This window comes from Eschscholzia californica, unplaced genomic scaffold, assembly GCF_041429995.1.
Source record: "Eschscholzia californica isolate CP2 unplaced genomic scaffold, dmEscCali1.0.p SCAF_2, whole genome shotgun sequence".
Taxonomy (NCBI): Eukaryota; Viridiplantae; Streptophyta; class Magnoliopsida; order Ranunculales; family Papaveraceae; genus Eschscholzia; species Eschscholzia californica.
Window position 1 is genome coordinate 45985119 of NW_028238309.1, and position 20239 is coordinate 46005357.

A 20239-nucleotide genomic window follows, 5' to 3' on the forward strand; every position below is an offset into this window, starting at 1 on the left:
AAGCCCGATATACTTACTACATAGAAGAGTTCAACAAAAAATTTCAAAGAGCCAACAACCCTTGACTGGAGGTTTAGCAAGGGTTCGTGGCACGCTGACAATTAAATAAAAAAAAAATCAAGATCAGTGACAGAAGGTTGCAGCCAGACGACCTTCTTAGGTTGAAGAAGGAGAAGAAAGTGAGTTTGGAGGAAAGAGAAAGATGAAGTAGAGAAGAATAAGAGGGTCAAGTAGAGGAGAGAAAGAGATATGAGGTGGAAAACTAAAAACAAGTTATATTTTTTGCAAAATACTGTAAGGGTAGAAATGGAAAATTTGAGAAAATCGAACTTCGCGTCGAACACAAGTAGGGGTGAAATCGACCTGCCAGACACTTATGGAGGCCGAATCAGTCACAAATTGTGGCTCCAAACAGAATTATTCCTTTATCGTTACTTTGTTTTATTAATTGTTTCAAACATAGTTGAACATTTGTTTTGTTGTTGCAAACGTAGATTTACATTTAACATAATCAAATCTAATTTTCCTGTTTTGGTTGATCAAAGTCAACCCTATTCAATTTTTGAACATTAACGTCAACATTTTGATACTTGTACAAGATCGAACAAGTTAGATAATAACCAAAATTAATAACTCCTATAACAACTAATAACCAAAACATTTTATCAATCCTCCCTTCGTTGATATTATTAGGCAACCATCCAGTAACCCTTCGAACCAAATTAATCATGACAGTACTTAGATAAAATCCGATTGCCACCAACAAAGAAATCATAGCCGTTGATGTACTTCGAAGCGACCTAGGAAATTCTTTATAATACAATTCTATCTGTCCGGGAAAATGGAATCCTTCACCAGCACCAACTATAGCTAGTGGTAGAACTAGCCACAAAGCTGACATAGGAACAGTAATAATTGATTGTTCAAGGTGGTGAGATTTAACAAGATGGAGTCTTTGTGCCTCAATTAGGGCTGACATGGCCATTCCGACAATGTTCATTACGTGACCAATTCCGACACGTTGGAGTGGTGTTAGGGTTTTTCGTCGTGTCACTTTTTGATAAATAGGTAAGAGGAAACGATCAATAATGGCAATAGAAATAAATGTCGATATGAAGGAGAAAACTAGGAAAGAACCAGGAGGGATCTGGAACTTGTGACCCATGTGACGATCCATGGTTAAAGCTTGAAGAACTACTAATGAGACTAGAATTCCAATAGAAATACTTACTAAAATACTTGAGGACCAAAGAGGGAATAACCGAATTAGGGTTTTGAGATCTTCAACTTGTTGGACTGTGCATAATCTCCATGGTTTTGCTAATGATCCATCTTCATGTGTGTCTCCTTCTGTTTGTAGTGCTGCCCTATTTAGAAACCTACACGTGAAGGAAACAAATATTGATGGGATGCCAAATGGTACAATTACTAAACGTGGTAAGGAATATCACATCAGATTCTGACTCAGACTGAAAAAGTATTTCGTTCGTACAACAACACCAACCATTATTTTCGATACTTTCGATACTAGATGTATTAGTAATCCTATACATATATATTTAACAATTCTTTTAACCCTTACATCAAACATATATTAAAACAACGTGGTAATCCATCGTACCTAAAACTTGAGGTAGGTAATGGATATGAAAGTTGTTGTTGAATTGTTGTACTGATCACAGTACTTCCGTAGTAAAATGAATTAGTATCAGATGACGATACAGACACCTTCAACTTCCGAAATGTGGCTACAATAACACGTGCTAAGCTTGTGAAGGGGCTTCCTTCAGGCTTCACATGTTGGTAGTAACGCTTACCCGTGCAGAAGATAACTAATCCAAGGACATTAGCTATACCACAAACACCAAATCCCCAAGCCCAACTAATATTGTCTTGAATATAAACAACACCTGTGAAATTTGTTACACTAGCAACATAGACACAGAAGAAATACAAGTTGAAGAAACTTGCTTGATTTTTAGGTTTGTCGAATTGATCTGCTCCCATTGTAGCCATTGTATAACGTGTGCCTCCTAATCCTAATGAACCTATGGTTATTGCTATGTATAAAACTGCAAAGTGCAGAGTTGATGGTGTTTCGCATGATATTAAGCCATTGATGTTCACACACTTTGATGGCTTTAGTGAAGGAATTGTCACTGATAATGTCAACAAGATCACCCCCTACATATAAATGAATTTTATCATAAGTAATGCAACAATAAGAAAATAGAATATCTATGTTAAGTTTGTAGACATCAAACTCAAAACGTACTGGTCAAAAGGAGACATAGATAAAAATTTTGGGTTATGAGATTATCCTTTGCCTACGTGGGACTATTCTCACACTCTCCTTCATGTTTATGGTTCTTTTGAGCCTAACATCCTTTTATTGTTGAGTGACGTGGAGTATTTGTAGCCTATCACGTGTATGAATAGCTATGATACCATGTTAAATTTGGGTCATCTAACCCAAAATTAAATGGAAATAACTAGGGATGACTTCATTAATTAGATTTTTTGGTTATAAGAGTATGCTTTCTCCTTGAGGACTATTCCTACACTAAGCTTTAAGGGGTTTTAGTACGTGTCTAGGAACAAAAATGCAATACTTCTGTGTTAATGTTTTATCTCGTATTTAACTCAAAATCAATTGATAATGAAGAAAATGATGTTAATATTATTACCAGTAAGGATAAAATGGATGACACGACTATGACAGAGAAGCTTCCAAAGTAGGAATCTGCGAGAACTGCAGCAATGATAGGTATGAAATTAGTGGAACCATTAACAACGTTGAAGATCTGAGCAGCATCAATACTCTTAATATTGAATTGTCCGATGAGGAAGACGATCAAGTTTGCTCCCCAACCACCTCCAAGTGTTAGACCAATAACAGTCACTGCCATGAAGGGAAGAGTGACCCATCCTCCCCGTCGTGGGGAATTAATGCTAAATGACGCGGGTGGTGCTTCTTCTTGAACCATTAATGGATTGCTAGAAAATTCATTTTTAGGGTTTAATTCAGTTCCTGCTGCTACTGCTGCCATATCTCTCTAAGAATCAACAATGGAAATGTGTATCCCTCTTAATTACTTCTTAATTCAGAGTGATCATTATATTCAAAAGTACAAATGTATTATATACATATAAAAATATGTATCGTGCACACAATAATACAATTCTGAGATGGTATATATAGTCATTGAATAATAGTCAACTTCCCACACCAAACAGTATATATTTCTATTTATCAGAATCAATTGGTTGTACCTTACTGCAATTATATGAACGAGTAAATGACTCGCTATTCACTCACTTTCAAGGTCATTATCGTAGGTGGTTCAAAGTATAGCATTGGAACTGATATGTAAAATTTTATTTACGGAAGGTCCTCCTCTTTTCTTACCTTCACCTAATTCACGAAGGTTATGATGATGTAGAAAAGTATTATCAACAAGCATAGACCAAATGTGCCAGACAAAGATAGCAAGGTCGTGCCAAAAGCCCAAACCAAAAGGTGGCAGGCTTAAGGCCCGACCTAAGATCCAAGGATAAGGCCGAACATGGATGGTCAGCCACATGAGATTGGCCACACAGGCCAAGCCGGTGAAGGGGCTGATTTGGCCGGCCACATCCGTGGTCTCCACTAGTTTAAATTGTCTTAGATTGACTAGATTTTTTCCCAACCATTAGAATTAAGATCTTTTCATTGATAAAAGATAAAGGTACAAGAAAACTCAAAATAACAATACGCAACCAATATGTAGTTGCAGAAACAAAATCAGAGATAAAATTTCACCTTACTTTTTGTTTCCTTTTATATTTCAAAATGTTGTGACCTTCAAATTAGAGTAAACGGTAGTTGGTTTATATAAAATTTGGATTTGATAATCAACATATTTTGCATAATTATTTCTTACAAACATACAGACAACTTGATGGCGGCCATCCTCCAATGGGCTTCACGGCTAACCCAACTATAGGCCCACCGGCCTAGAAGATATATTATTATAAGTTTCCTATTTTATTATTTGGGGTTTCTATGTTTAGGAATATTAGCAATCAAGGAAAGTAATATTAGTAGTTATCTTGTTTCCCACTTTGAGTCTAGTTAGGAAAGTATAATCTCTATATAAGAGAAGTTCAGTTTATCTTGTAAACACATTGAATTGAGTTATAAACAAATCCCTTGATTGCATCTTCTCTCTTTACAGTTATTCTAGTTAATTCTTCTCTCTCTTCTTAATTCTAGTTATTTCTTCTCTCTCTTCTTAATTCTAGTAATGGATTCTAATGTTATTCCGCTTCCGCAACAATCTACATCAGCTGGTATCATGAGCCTTCAAAATCCTGAATTTTTTTTCCAACAAATCATCTAGAGAGGAATAAGGTGTTCAAATCAAGACTTACAATCAATAAAAAGGTATGTGATTTCATTATCGATAATGGTAGTGAAGAAAACATGATTTCTCGACGACTCGTTAATGCACTTCAACTACCGACAACTGAACACCCAAATCCTTACAAAGTTGGTTGGATTTCTAATCAAAAAGAATTAGCGGTAAGAACCCAATGCACATTCCCGTTCTCCATTGGCTCTTATTATCGTGATTCAATTTGTTGTGACGTCGTCGATATGGATAATTGTCATCTTATTTTCGGAAGACCATGGATTTTTGACGTCGACGCCACATATTATTGTCGGGCAAATATATTCGAGTTTTTTTGGTCAAACCGTACCCTTAAACTACTACTGTTAACGGAAAAGACCGATCTCTCGGTTCAAACTTCCAACACGGAACCACCACGGCAAGCCACCAAAACTACCACCGATCATCACCAACAACAACAACCGCAAACAACCACCACCGAAACACCTCTTCCATCCATTATACCACACCGAAACCTTACCGATCACCATCACCGAACTCCACCTACACCACAACCGATCACCATCACCGATCGACCACCATCAACGATCCCCACACCAAAACTTCACCCATCACCGATCAACACCTACAACAACAACCAACACCCACCACCGTCACACCACAACCGAAGCCTACCCCTACCGAAGTAGCCCCACTTCGCGGCTTCTTGCTAGCAACCAAAGATACTTCCACCACACCCGACCGACCACCACACCCATCCGTTAAACCCCTTCTTGATGAATTTCATGATCTTATACCATCCATCACACCACCTTCTCTTCCACCATTAAGGGATATTCAACACCAAATCGACCTTATACCGGGAGCTAATTTACCAAATTTACCTCACCACAAGATGAGCCCTCAGGAACATAAATTACTCCAGGAACAGGTAGAAGATTTATTATCTAAGGGTTTTATTCGGGAAAGCCTTAGTCCATGTGCAGTCCCGACACTTTTGGTTCCAAAGAAAGACGGTACATGGCGTATGTGTGTTGACAGTAGAGCTATCAACAAAATTACCATCAAGTATGGTTTTCCAATCCCTCGTTTAGAAGACATGCTTGATCACCTCACTGGGGCTACAATTTTTTCCAAAATCGATCTCAAATCAGGTTATCACCAAATAAGGATTAGAGAAGGAGATGAATGGAAGACTGCTTTCAAAACAAAGGAAGGACTGTATGAATGGTTAGTAATGCCTTTTGGTCTCTCTAACGCTCCTAGTACTTTTATGCGTTTCATGAATCAAATTCTTAAACCTTTTTTGAACAAATTTGTGGTCGTTTACTTCGATGATATCCTCATCTTTAGCAAATCAAGAAACGATCACTTGGACCATATTAGAGCAGTTTTTGAGGTTATGAGACAAAACTCACTTTTCATGAATATTCCCAAAAGTTTTTTCTTCTTGGATGAAGTTTATTTTTTAGGTTTCATTATCAGTAAGAGCGGTATGAAAGTTGATCCTGCTAAAGTCCGAGCTATTTCTGAGTGACCTGTTCCATCCTCACCGTTAGAAGTTCGTAGCTTCAATGGTTTGGCTTCTTTTTACAGACGTTTTATTCGGGATTTCAGTACGGTTATGGCACCACTTACTGATTGCTTGAAGAAGGGTAAATTTTTATGGGGACCTGAACAGGATGAGAGTTTCTCTACAATTAAACAAAGATTATGTTCGGCTCCAGTCTTGGCATTCCCAGATTTCTCCAAACTTTTTGAGGTGGAATGTGACGCTTCAGGTTTAGGTATTGGAGCAGTACTGTCTCAACATAAAAGACCCATTGAATTTATGAGTGAAAAATTAGGGGACGCAAGACGAAAGTGGACGGTCTATGAATCGGAATTTTATGCCCTATACCGAGCACTACGTCATTGGCAACGTTTTCTCCTCGGGGTAGAGTTTGTCCTATATACGGACCATAAAGCGTTACAAACACTTAACGATCAAAGAACCGCGGACCCTATGCATATGAGATGGATTTCGTTTATTCAACGATTTAACTTCGTTATCAAGCATAAATCCGGGTCTTCTAACACAGTAGCCGACACCCTTAGTCGGAGAGCTAGTCTGTTAACTACCATGTCCGTTCACGTTCCGGGGTTTGAATTATTACCCGACCAATATAAAGATGACCCCGATTTTGGTCCAATTTGGGATTCATGCAGTCAAAATCATTCTTCAGGTGAGTTCTTTATCTCTTCCGGGTTTTTATTTCGTGGTAATCAGTTATGTATTCCTATCTCTTCTCTTCGCGAACATATTATTCGTGAATTACACAACGAGGGCCACGTTGGACGTGACAAAACATTCATGTTAGTTTCGGAAAGATTTTATTGGCCTAAGCTCAAAAGAGATGTCTCCCGAATTGTCGAACGTTGTTATGTTTGTCAATCAAGTAAAGGCAAAACACAAAATTCGGGTCTTTACTTACCGTTACCCACGCCGGGAACTATTTGGGAAGATTTATCGATGGATTTTGTTCTTGGTCTTCCCCGTTCTCAGAAAGGACGAGATTCAATTATGGTAGTCGTTGACCGTTTTAGCAAGATGGCTCACTTTATTCCATGCAGGAAAACTGACAATGCTTCCAATATTGCGAATTTATTCTTTTGGGAGATTGTTCGTCTTCACGGGTTACCTAAAAGTATAGTCTCTGATCGTGATGTGAAATTTCAAAGCCACTTTTGGCGCTTTTTATGGAAGAGACTCAATACTAAGCTTAATTTCAGTAGTACTTGTCACCCTCAAAGTGACGGTCAAACGGAAGTTGTCAACCGTTCTCTTGGTAACCTACTTCGTTGTATTATCAAAGATAAAGGTGTCAATTGGGAAACCGCTATTCCTCATGCAGAGTTCGTTTATAATAGCACCGTTAACCGTACTACGCGAAAGTCACCTTTTGAGATAGTATACACCTCTCGGCCGAACCATGTGGTCGACCTCGTTCCTCTCCCTTCTATTGCCGAGTTCGACCCTCTTGCCGACACTTTCGCTTCTCATGTCTTAGCTTTGCATGATGAGGTTCGTCATAATATTTCTTTGGCCAATTCGACCTACAAGGCGTCCGCCGACCGTCATCGTGTTCATAAAGACTTCAAAGAAGGTGATTTGGTAATGATTTATATTTCGAAGCAACGTACTCCCGTGGGTTCTTTCAAGAAGTTAGGCCAAAAGAAATTTGGTCCTTTCAAGATTCTCCACAAAATCAATGATAATGCGTTCGTGATTGATCTTCCATCGGATTTCAATATTTCCAACACTTTTAATGTTTCCGATATTTATCCGTTTTTTCCGGACGAACCAATTTATGAAGACACCAACTTGGGGGCAAGTTGCTCCACGGAGGGGGAGTATGATGGCGGCCATCCTCCAATGGGCTTCACGGCTAACCCAGCTATAGGCCCACCGGCCTAGAAGATATATTATTATAAGTTTCCTATTTTATTATTTGGGGTTTCTATGTTTAGGAATATTAGCAATCAAGGAAAGTAATATTAGTAGTTATCTTGTTTCCCACTTTGAGTCCAGTTAGGAAAGTATAATCTCTATATAAGAGAAGTTCAGTTTATCTTGTAAACACATTGAATTGAGTTATAAACAAATCCCTTGATTGCATCTTCTCTCTTTACAGTTATTCTAGTTAATTCTTCTCTCTCTTCTTAATTCTAGTTATTTCTTCTCTCTCTTCTTAATTCTAGTAATGGATTCTAATGTTATTCCGCTTCCGCAACAATCTACATCACAACTATAATATACATTTATACATAATCAAATCTAATCTTCCAGGCTTTGTTGACGACTTTTACTAACATTATCATCGTTGTTTTGATACTTATACATAACCGAACAAATAAGATAATAGCCAAAGTTCATAACTCCTATAATAACCAATAACCAGAACATCTTATCGATTCTCCCTTCATTAATATTATTAGGTAACCATCCAGTAACCCTTTGAACCAAATTAATCATGGCTGTACTTAAATAATACCCAATTGCCACTAGCAAAGAAGTCATAGCCGTTGATGTACTTCGTAGAGAAGTCGGAAATTCTTTATAATACAATTCTACCTGCCCCGGAAAATGGAAAGCTTCACCAGCACCAACTATAGCTAGTGGTATAACTAGCCATAAAGCTGACATAGGCAAAATAATACTTGATTGTTCAAGGTTGTGAGATTTGACAACGTGGAGCCTACGTGCCTCGATTACTGCTGACATGGCCATGCCAACAATGTTGAGGATGTGGCCAATACCAACACGTTGAAGTGGTGTTAGGGGTTTTCGTCGCGCTAGTTTTTGGTAAGAAGGTAAAAGAAGGCGGTCAATAACGGCAATAGAGATAGTTGTTGATATGAAAGTGAAAACAAGGAAAGAACTAGCAGGGACTTGGAAATGGTGACCAATATGACGATCCATGGTTAAAGCTTGAAGAACGACAAATGAGATTTGAATTCCAATGGGGATGCTTACGAAAAAACCCGAGCACCAAAGTAGGAATAATCTGATTACGGTTTTGAAGTCTTCAACTTGTTGAATTGTGCATAATCTCCATGGTTTTGCTATTGATCCATCTTCATTTGTGTCTCCGACTGTTTTCAGTGCTGCCCTGTTTAGAAACCTGCAAGTATATTGGTATGGAAATGAAATTAGATACAAGTAATTGAAACAAAATAATGGTCGAACAAGGGCTGCAACAATTAGTGAACGTGGACAATAAGATGACACATCGACTTCTGAGACAAAATAAGAGTAAAATTATATAATAAAACAACAATAATAATAGTAATAACAATGACTCTCTGTAATCGCCGTGATGTCTCCTTCTCATCATTACTTTATACTACTTATTGCTTTTGAGTTTCAATGGCAAAAACAAAAGATACTAACTTACAATAGTTATTGATATTTAAATTTCAATGCGCAGCATGTGGTCGATTACAAAATTAAGCATAAGATATGAGTTTAACCTAATCGCGAGCTTGTATAAAAGAATAGTTTTGATAAGATTAACAATTATTTCTCAATAATAAATTCATATATTAATCTTATTCCTATATATTGCGACGTTTTTTTTTAACCCTTATATCAAACCTCAAAACAATATGGTAAAGACTTCATACCTAAAACTCGAAGTAGGAAATGGATATGTAAACTGCTGATGAGTTGTTCTACTAACTATACTATCTCCATTGTAAAATGAATTAGTATCAGATGACGAGACAGACACCTTCCACTTCCGAACTGTGGCTACAACAACCCGTGCTAAGTTCGTGAATGGGCTTCCTTCGGGCTTAACTTTTTTAGAGTAATAACGCTTACCCGCCAAGAAAACAATTAGTCCAATGACATTAGCTGCAACAAGAACACCAAACCCCCAAGCCCAACTAATATTGTCTTGAATATAAATAACACCAGTAAAATTTGCTATAGTAGCAACATAGACACTGAAGAAATACAAGTTGAAGAAACTTGCTTGATTTTTAGGTTTGCTGAATTGATCTGCTCCCATTGTAGCCATTGTAAAACGTGTGCCTCCTAACCCTAATGAACCTAGGGTTATTGCTATGTACAAAACTGCAAAATGAAGAGTTGATGGTGATTGGCATGACATTAAGCCATTGATGGTGACACACTTTGCTGGCTTTAGTGAAGGAATTGTCACTAATAATGTGAATAAAATCACCCCCTGCACACACACACATATCAATGATTAAGGAATGAAGGAAACATGTAGAAATTTCTGCACTGTTATCCAAACTAAACTAGCTAGTTAGTACTTGCAATTGTAGCAAAGCTTCCGAGGTGTCTTAAGTTTGTGGAAATCCAATTCAAAACCAATTGCTAACTTTGTACTATTCGTCCATGTGAAATATTCTTACATGTTTCCTCCCGTGTGACGTTCTTTGGAGCCTAACACGTGTAGGCCTATCTCGATACTATGTTAAGTTTGTAGACATCCACCTCAAATTTTTGTTGGTCATGAGAAAAGATAATCCAAAACTTGAATTCTTGGTTACGAGATTACCATTTTTCCACGAGACTATTCTCAATTTCCCACTCCCTCACATGTTTATGGTTCTTTTGAGCCTAATGTTGTCTTTGTTGCTTGGGTGATGTGGATCATGTGTTGCCGTTGGGTCGATGTGGGCAAGGTCCGATACCATGTTTAACTTGTGGGCATACAACTCAAAATTAATCGACATTGAGTGGACTAAATTCTATGAAAATTTTCTAGGGAACAACAAACTCTGGACAGACTCTAGGTAGAAATACGATGTGGCTTCCAATAATTGGAGAAAAAGTAGATATGAATCATTGGAAGCTCCAATCATGGGAAGCCACATAAGATTTCTGCCTACAGACTGCCGGAAATTTCTTCTTCCCTAGCACTAATCAAATTTTATAGTCCTTGTTCATGTGAGACTACTCACACACTAAGCTACTTGTCAAGATCTTGTCTGGCACTAAGTCTAAACCAATTGTGGATTCTGAGAAAATGGATGACGATCGTTACCAGTAAGGATAGAATGGAGGAAACAACAATAACAGAGAAGCTTCCAAAGAAAGAATCGGCCAGGACAGCAGCAATGATAGGTATGAAACTAGTGGAACCATTTACAATGTTGAAGATCTGAGCAGCATCAATACTCTTAATATTAAATTGTCCTATGAGGAAGACAATTAGGTTTGCTCCCCAACCACCTGATAGTGTTAGACCAATCATAGTGACTGCCATGAATGGAAGAGTGACCCATCCTCCTCCTTGCCGTCCGCAATGGGTGGTCGACAGTGCTGGTGCTTCTTCTTCAACCATAAATGAGTCTTGGGAGATTCCATTGTTAGGGTTTAATTGAGGTTCTGCTGCTACTGCTGCCATATCTTTCTCAGAATGAACAAAGAAAATGGATATCCTTCTTATGCCTTAACTCAGAGTGATTTTATATATATATATATAGTGATACATCTCTCAGATGGTATTGTTCTAGTTAACTTCCCACCAAACAGAGTGTATATAAACGGGTTTACTACTTTAGTTAGAAATCGATACAATCAGTAAGGGAAATGAACAAACTTACTCTGAATTGTCAAGTGATATAGCTTCTTTTGTGGTAGTTGGGATATTGACAGACTCATACATTAACTATTTCATATATGACAAAAAGTTGGATTAAAATATGATTCAAATCTTTGGGGTTGTCACTAACAATCTACTTAAAATGAATAAATTAGGTTTATGCTATAAAATGTTTTGTCGAAAATATTAGTCTATCTGGTAGTTTATTTAACGTTCGGTTTCCTGTCAGAGTCTGTTGGTTGGAATTTGTTTTCTTTGGAAAAAAAAATTGAGATATAGTAAGGAAGATCTTCATCTCCATTTCCTACTTCTAGTTTTAGATATGAAGTGTTTACTTCAACTAATTAACTATTTGGGTTTTTGTGATAGTAGTTATAGCTTTGTGATCGAAAAAAATTGTTGTGATGATAAAAATGTAATTATCACTTCGAAAAATGGTTAAAACTACATTGATTTTCAATTATGCTAAGACGGTAAAGATGTTGATAACAGGAAATTCCTTATCACGTCGAAAAAATGGTGAAAAAATACTCAGAAGGAGCAGAAGGTTCACCCATCGACCAATTCAAAGAAAGTGATAAAGAATGAAGGAGCCATGTCCCTTCAACCCCCATTAACAGAGGTCCGAAAATGACTTGATTCCGAAAAAAGAAAAACGAGAGCCAAGTAGGAGAGATTCTCAGATAAGTAGACCCATTATCGACAAATGTCATGAAGTATTACCCGACGAGTAATTTCTTCTGAGGTTAAGTATTTCACCAAAGTCTATAGTTGGGCTGTTAATGGTATTTGTATAAGATTTGTATGTCAAATTGGAAGAATGCAAGTATTGAGTATTAAAGTATCTTGTTTCCAACTCATACCTAAATCAAATCCTTTAAATTTCATAAATAGAACATTATACATAAATCTTTATACAATAACAGAATCTTGATCATCAATCTCAAATAGGCAATACAAATTCAGGCAAATCGCATAAAGTTTGGAACTTTCACAAGGAATACAACAACACCAAGCATTAAAGAGAGGAGACATTGCCGTCCGAATAAATATCGACGAAATTATATAGCTTACAAGCTTCTCATATTTTCACAGATCTTATAATCGATCATTCCTTCTTTTCTAAGTTGAATGAGTTTGGACTAATGGTCCTGATATTTTGTTTCAGTTATTGCATCAATTATACTAAAGCTCATAGATTTACCTATTTAAATACTCAGGATTGAATGCAATGGCTTCACGGTATATCATCTCCTTTATCTGTTCTTGTGTTAAGACCTGTTGCTCAAATTCGAAAGAAAACGACTCTTGGCAGACTGGTTCGTCGGCTATATCGTGTAACCTTTCAAGATAAGGATGAGCTAGAGCTTCTTCAACTGCATCAATTAACATATTCAACATTTAAGTATACCATAGAGAGCAGCCCCAAACCCCCTCAACTTGCTTCATTAACATTCCAGTATTCAACTCGGCTAGTCGACGTCGTGCCAGGACCTCAGAGGTCTGGCTACATCAAGCACAACCTATTTGTTAGCAGTATATGCATACCCATGGCGTGGTTAACACGCCAAAGGTAATTAACGAGGTGTGCCGTTAAGTTCCTGGCATGCCCACGGTGTGGCTAACACACCACAGGTAAATGATGGGTCATCCCACCACATCCCAGCTCAGTGAGAACTGCTTGGAATAATAGTTATCGTACTAGATATAGTATAAGATGGATTAGAAGATTAAGGAATGGAAGAGTTATTGGAGGAGTCAAGAAAGTTAAGTGCATCTACTGTACACAACAATGATCATGTGATTATTACTGTCTTTAACTATTGACTCTAAGACCATGAAAGTCGTTAATCAAATTTAAATCGTCAACAGAAATAGCAAGAGAAAGAATTTATGTACCTGTAATTCGTTTTGTGGGATCGAACGTTAGCATTTTCTCAATGAGATCAATGGCAACAGGATTAACATGTGGGAAGACCTTTGCAAGAGGTTGACGGGGATGTGGTGTTAGTTGTTGTAGATACCTTCTTGCATCTTCACTTCTAACAAAACCAAGATCAGCTTCAGTAGGTGTACCAAGAAGCTAGACAACATTAGAAACCATGGGTTAGCTTCCTTTTCTAGATAAAAGCAAAAATGGAAAATCACATCAATTATGGATTCATCAGCTTACTTCTGTTAGCAAACGCAACTGATGAACTTGATCTCTACCCGCAAACAATGGTCTCCTATTCATTAGCTCCATAAAGATGCAACCCACAGACCAAACATCAATTGCAGCAGTATAATCAGAAGAATTGAGCAACAACTCTGGCGCTCTATACCATCTTGTTACAACATACTCCGTCATAAATTCAGTGTCTGAAGCTGGGCGTGCCAGACCAAAATCAATGATCTTTAGATCACAATTTGCATTTAGTAAGAGGTTGCTTGGTTTTAAATCTCTATGAATAACATTGGCAGAATGAATATATTTCAGACCACGAAGGATCTGATACAAGAAATACTGCACAAAGATGAATGGAGGAGATTTCAGATACAGCTCTAGATGGAAACAATTAGTCATAAGGATTACGATATCAATAGTGTTACCTGGCAGTGTTCCTCCGATAAACCTTGATTGGAGCGAATTATCTGATGGAGATCACTGTCCATGAGTTCCGTTACAATATAGACATCAGCAAATGCACTTGGTACGGGTGGTGGGATCACGTCTCTTATGCCTATCACCTGTTTTGAGCACAGAAAATTACCTTTTAAGCTTGATCCGACTTGGAACTATTTAGCAATAACTGGAGAGACCTCGTACATTACATTCTTGGTCACGAGAGTACCTTTTGTTCATGTGAGACTATTCCCACACCTAGACACGTCCTCTCAAGTGCAAGGAATGAAATTTTGGTTTCGGTGGAAATATCAGTAGACAGGGAAACAGAAATATTTCGGTCATTTCGATCGAAATATTTCAAAATTTAATTCCTTGACAAGGCATTGTTGAGTTTTAATTCCTTGACAAGGCATTGTTGAGTTTTAATTCCTTGATCAAATGTGGTGTTCTTTAAACCTAGCACGTCTCTCTTTGTCGGGTCATGTAAGCACGTATAAACCTGCGACTTAACATAAGCGGACCTAGCTCTGGTACCATATTAAGTAACATCCAACTCGAAAGTTGGTTGAAACGAATCGGCAACATTCTTTGTAGATTAACTGCTGATCTGCTCCTATACATAGGTCGTACCAAATATATTCTAATACTTGCAAATACTTAAAACCAATTTATTGTTCGATGTTTCTATTTAGATGGAACTAAATGAACCAATTCACCAAAAATGGTAAGTTATATACTTAGTTGCTAAGAAATCAAAGTAGTTGATTGCTTGATCAGTCAAAAATTGATGATAAAATTAGCTCAAATTCACAACAAAGAAAACCCCAAAAGATAACATCAATCATACACACTAAGAGAATCATCAGAAGAACAAGAATTCAATTTCAATTTCAATTCCAAAGTAAAAGGTATCCAGAAATTGAATCACTTACATTCTCATGATCTAAATGCCGAAGAAGTTTAATCTCTCTTAGGGTTCTTTTAGCATCCATGTAATTATCAAATGCATTAGCTATCTTCTTAATTGCAACCATTTCATGAGTCTCCGAATTCAAAATCGAACTAATCACACAAATAACAAGATTTAGAGTAGTCAACCAAATTTGGTAAGATTTTAACAAAATTAGAATAAAAATTGAACTAGATCACTAAAAAAAATCAAAACCTAGTTTAAATTAGGTATTTACCAGACGATACCGTAAGCACCTCGACCGATTGGCATAATAGGAGGACGATACTTTGTTGTGATCTCGAAGAGATTACCGAATATGTTGTACTGAACGAAATGACCTCCATGAGTTAAAACGGCCGGAAAATCGGCGGTGTTGCCGGAATTTGTGTTTTGCGGAACATCCGCCATTGATGCTACTACTTTAGAAGCACTTATTACTAGTCAGAGTAATACTCTTCTTCTTCTTCTTCGTCGTCGTCTTTGTCACTTTCTCTCTCTAAAGCCCTCTTTTAAAAACTCTCTCTCTATCTCAGAGAGTAAACGCGTTGAAGATGAGATATACGGCTGAGGTTAAAGCCGCCTTTGATCTTACGGTTCTAATTGATCTATTAATTCAACAACCACCTCCGTTAACCGTTACGAAATTATTTAACGGAAAAGATAATGAGAGCCAAGTTGATATTTTTAGTACAATTTTTATTTTTATTTTATTTTCTTGTTGAAAGATTTTTGTATATTTTGTTGAAAAGATAAAATTTTTGTTGAATAATTGCTAAAAGTATTATTGATAGGTTGATCTTTTGACTTTATTTCGAGTGACCAAACAATTTGGCTTCACTTGTACTCAGGGAGAAAGTAACTACATATTTATCCATTCAATTTGGTACTATCATGGTTTTACCTGTATTACTTTCGAAATTCTAAAAATATAAATCTTGTTTTGTGTTCTTTTAAAATCAATATATTTAGATGTAACAATATATTTAGTTGTAAGAGTATAGGATGACATCACTATATTATAATTGGCTCTCGATTCACATCAATGGTAGCGCCCCTTCGTTGTTGCTCTAAAGTCCTTTAGGTATTAGATTTATCTGTCCTAATAAATTTTTTTAGGTAGGCACGGATTAAGCTAAAATAGCTTTGGTTCTGTAATCGGAAAAATGTTAGCAAATTTTTTTATCCTTCCGAAAACCCCCTTGGTGACATATGGAGGGTGCCTCTCAATATACGAAGGCCTAGCTCTAATTTTATATTAAAGTAAAGGTAAAACAAACAAAAAAAAAAGGGAGGAGGTGATATGTTGGTCGTGATGAAGATGAAGAAGGAGATGGTGAAGGTTGAAGAATTTACATATGGTAGTAGCCGGAGAAAATGGTATTTGCCAGAGTAGAAGGTTGAGGGCCAAAATCGGTCAGTTGGTCACAAATTGGGAGCCAAAACAGAATTAACCTTATTTGAAGAAACTCAATATTTAATAGGGTTAATTCCTTCTGGCCCCCAATTTGTGACCAACTCACTGTTTTGGCCTCATAAGTGTCCGACAATTTGATTTGGCCCCTAAGGGCCAAAAAAGATTCAACTTCTTTCGGACCAACTCTTGGGAGTCAAAATAGAATTATTTCCGAACAATTTTAGAAACATAAAAGCCACCTCACCTCTTCCTCTCTCTTCTATTTCATCATTTTTTTTCCTCCACTTCATCTCTTTGACCACCTCATAACCTTCTCAGGTGAAGGTCGTCGGCGACAATCAAACTAAAAAAAACTCTTCTTTTTATCTTATCGCCGACGACCTTCAATGGTCTTGTTCATCAGATCTGGTTCGCCAGAGAATATAGAGACAAAAAGGGGGAGAGAGAGAGAAGAAAGAAGAAGATTTATTTTTTAAGTATTTTGTAGGTGGCCGAAAACTTTGACTGGTCGGCAACCTTCACGAGAGAATGTGATGAGGTGGCGAGAGAGATGAAGTGGAGGAGAGAGATAGATAAAATGGAGGAAAGAGGTGATGAAATGGAAGAGAGAAGGAGAGGTGGCCTTTATGTTTCTTAATTTTTTTTAGAAATAATTCTATTTCAGCTCCAAGGGTAGTTCCGAAAAAAGTTCAATTTTTTTAGCCCTTGGGGGCCAAATCAAACTTCCATACACTTACGGGGGCAAAAACTGTGAATTTGTCACAAATGGAGGCCCAAAACAGAATTAACACTATTTCATATTCCAATGTCCCGAGAAGAATCTCAATATTTGAAATTTCTTTTGAAAATCTCAATATTTGAAATTTCTTTTGAAAATCTCAATTTTCAACTCTCAATGTAAAATAAGTGTCATTTCTTTTAAAAAATGACACGTAAACAATTTTTAAAATTTTAAATTGTTATACTGCATTAAAAATGTCTTCTAAATTGAAGATTCTCTTTTACTAATTCACATCCTCAGGAATTCGATTGTCGGCCAATACTACGCACATGTTTATGTAAGATGTGGTCCCCGTACATAATGGTTAGTTCAAAAAGGCTACATGGACGCTTTTTTGTGGTCCTTCTAGAGGGCATGCTAAGGCGTGGCATGCACAAATTGAGGGTTGACCTTTCTTATCCACTAATCAACTGGAAGAAACCAAAAAATAGCTTCAAATGGGCAGGAGAATCTGAGAATGATCTAAGATGTGAAATGGAAAACAAAAAAGTGGACAATGAGCTTCAACAAAAAAAAAAAAAAAGTGGATAATGTAATTGGACATAGTAGTAAAAATAGCAATGTATTCCTCTCCGTGAAAGAATGACATATACAGCTCCGTATAAGAACCATCTATATATCTATATAATAAAATAGAAATAGAAGGGAAAACGATGCCTGGGACAAACATCATTTTTTAATAAAGGAAATTGCCTAGAAGCCCTTCTCAAAATTTAAAATATAGTCTTTCGTAGAAATAAAATTACCTATTTAAAAAACAATAATCGTTTCCTTATTAGAAATAAAATAACTAATTTAAGAAAAAAAAAAAAATAAATAAATTTTAAACATTAAAAAAAGAAATTAAAATCTTTCTCTTTCAATAAAATAATAACTAATTTAAGAGAAAAGAAACAAAAAAAATATTATACAAAATATTAACTAATAAAAATCTCTCTTTCAATAAAATATAACAATAAATTTCGTAACATTTAATTGATACAAGTGTCCGTGTCCTAGGACACGAGATATACCCTAGTTTTTTTTTTTGTTAATAAAATACATTGAATAAACTCAAAGTAGCACACTATTACAATACTTATGAATTAAAAAAGATGAGACAACTCTCCACAACTTAGATGTATTCTTCTTTCTTGCCCATTTAGCCAGCTTGTCATTTAGCTGTCTATTTGTGTAGTTGAAATGGACCCTATCCAATCTTCTTGTAACTTCCTTGATCTTCTTGATATGAATATTAGAGTACCAGTGGATGGTATGCTTCTGATTATTAAGGTGATTGATGAGGTTAATATTATCACTTTCGATAATAATATTCTTATGATTGTTATGTTTAGCCCAGAGGAGTCCATGTAAAATAGCAACAACTTCACCTTCTTCACTGTTTCTCGCTTTCTCCGAGGATGCAAAGGCTCCAAGAAATCTGGATTCAGCATTATGAGCAATGAGGCCAATCCCAATTTGCTCAGTAACAGAGATGAAAGAGGCATCAACATTGATTTTGATGTAGGGGTCTGTTGGAAGCAATTATCACATCTCATTTTCCATATAAACCATAGAATCGTCGCAAAGTGGGAGCCATTAGAGGTTGTGATTCTCAGAGGTGAGTTCTGCCAAGAGAAGATCCAATCTATTATCGAAGTAATGTTTTCTGTGATAACATTAAAGTAGAACCATATGTTCTTCGCCATAGAACAATGTAATAATGCATGTTCCATAGTTTCCTGGGTAGGACATTTTGTACATAGAAAGTCATTACCTATGTATTTACCAATACGATTTTTAACTGGTAAAGCTTTAGTGCAAATTTTCCAGATGAAAAGTTGTATACGTGGAATGGTGGGGATCGACCAAATGAAGTTCCAGTTATAGGGGGTAGAAGGGGTGGTGAGGATGCTATTTCTCAGATGATTATACATGGACTTAACTGTGAATTTCCCTGACGTTGAGAGTTTCCATCTAACATGATCATTCCCGTTGCTATCTATGGGGATAGTTTTAATTAGTTTCCTCGTAGACATATCAAACGTTTCTGCCAGAATGTTTTCATTCCATTCATCATTCGAAATGAGCTGTGAGACCTTGATAAAGCTCGAGTTATTATCATTATGAAGAGGAGGTTGAAGATCTGGGATCCAATTGTCATTCCAGATATTGACCTCTGTACCTGAGTGAATTTCCCAACACGTCAGATCTTGAACTTGATTGTAAACTTTATTGATATTCTTCCAAAATCCAGGAATGGTGATTTTTACTACGGCCAGGATTATCAGTATGAGGGAAATATTTGGCTTTTAACAATTGCACCCAAGCGGCTTTTGGCTCCGTGCGTAATCTCCAGGCTAGCTTACTGAGGAAAGCGTTATTATCCAGATCCGGCAAGTGTATACCCAGTCCACCTTCTTTTTTAGGCCTACATATAGATGTCCAGGCCTTAGTACAGATCCCTTTAGACTTACCCAACCAAAATGACTTTTGAACGGTCATAATGCGTTTGCTAACACTTTTCGGGAGTGCGAAGCATTGCATCTGGTATCGAGGTACGGCCGCCGCCACGGAAGATATGACCACCGTTCGACCTGCCTGAGAAAGGAAAGAGTGATTCCATTTATTAAGTTTATTATTAATCTGCTCAATGAGCTCGTTGAAAAATTTCGTTTTGTTTGCTCCTATGAATAATTGTGCTCCCAAGTATTTCTCTGAAGTAGAAGCATATTTGACTTTAAGGGATTTCGTAATCATCCTTTTGAACTTCGGATGAGAGTTCTTTGAGAAGAAGATATTCGATTTACTATAGTTAATAATTTGTCCTCAAGCATCACAGAAGGTTCGGAGAAGGTTTTTTAGATTGTAAATATTATCCAAGGAGTTTTTGCCAAAAATGATGCAATCATCTGCAAATAATACGTGAGAGATTTCCAACTCTGAATTGCTGATCGGGTAACCAAGAAAAGAGTCCGTTCCCACTTTGG

The 20239-nt window shown here is 36.8% G+C and overlaps 3 protein-coding genes across 3 annotated transcripts; all 3 read right to left on the reverse strand.

The window, feature by feature from the left end:
* Positions 1–435: 435 nt before the first annotated feature.
* LOC147558343 (protein NRT1/ PTR FAMILY 2.3-like) lies at positions 436–3168 on the reverse strand. Its single transcript, XM_086657483.1, has 3 exons — positions 2688–3168; positions 1622–2184; positions 436–1379 (listed from the first exon to the last, which is right to left on the reverse strand). The coding sequence occupies exons 1-3, from the start codon at positions 3048–3050 to the stop codon at positions 518–520; spliced, it is 1788 nt and encodes a 595-aa protein (XP_086513609.1). The 5' UTR covers positions 3051–3168; the 3' UTR covers positions 436–517.
* Positions 3169–3852: 684 nt separating this feature from the next.
* On the reverse strand, positions 3853–11369 carry LOC147558344 (protein NRT1/ PTR FAMILY 2.7-like). The gene is made up of 4 exons (XM_086660010.1): positions 10955–11369; positions 9561–10126; positions 8181–9058; positions 3853–3937 (listed from the first exon to the last, which is right to left on the reverse strand). The coding sequence occupies exons 1-3, from the start codon at positions 11315–11317 to the stop codon at positions 8212–8214; spliced, it is 1776 nt and encodes a 591-aa protein (XP_086516136.1). The 5' UTR covers positions 11318–11369; the 3' UTR covers positions 3853–3937; positions 8181–8211.
* A 1006-nt stretch (positions 11370–12375) lies between these two features.
* LOC147558345 (mitogen-activated protein kinase 3-like) lies at positions 12376–15915 on the reverse strand. Its single transcript, XM_086660011.1, has 6 exons — positions 15311–15915; positions 15056–15185; positions 14108–14245; positions 13689–14021; positions 13415–13598; positions 12376–12891 (listed from the first exon to the last, which is right to left on the reverse strand). The coding sequence occupies exons 1-6, from the start codon at positions 15481–15483 to the stop codon at positions 12716–12718; spliced, it is 1134 nt and encodes a 377-aa protein (XP_086516137.1). The 5' UTR covers positions 15484–15915; the 3' UTR covers positions 12376–12715.
* Positions 15916–20239: the final 4324 nt, after the last annotated feature.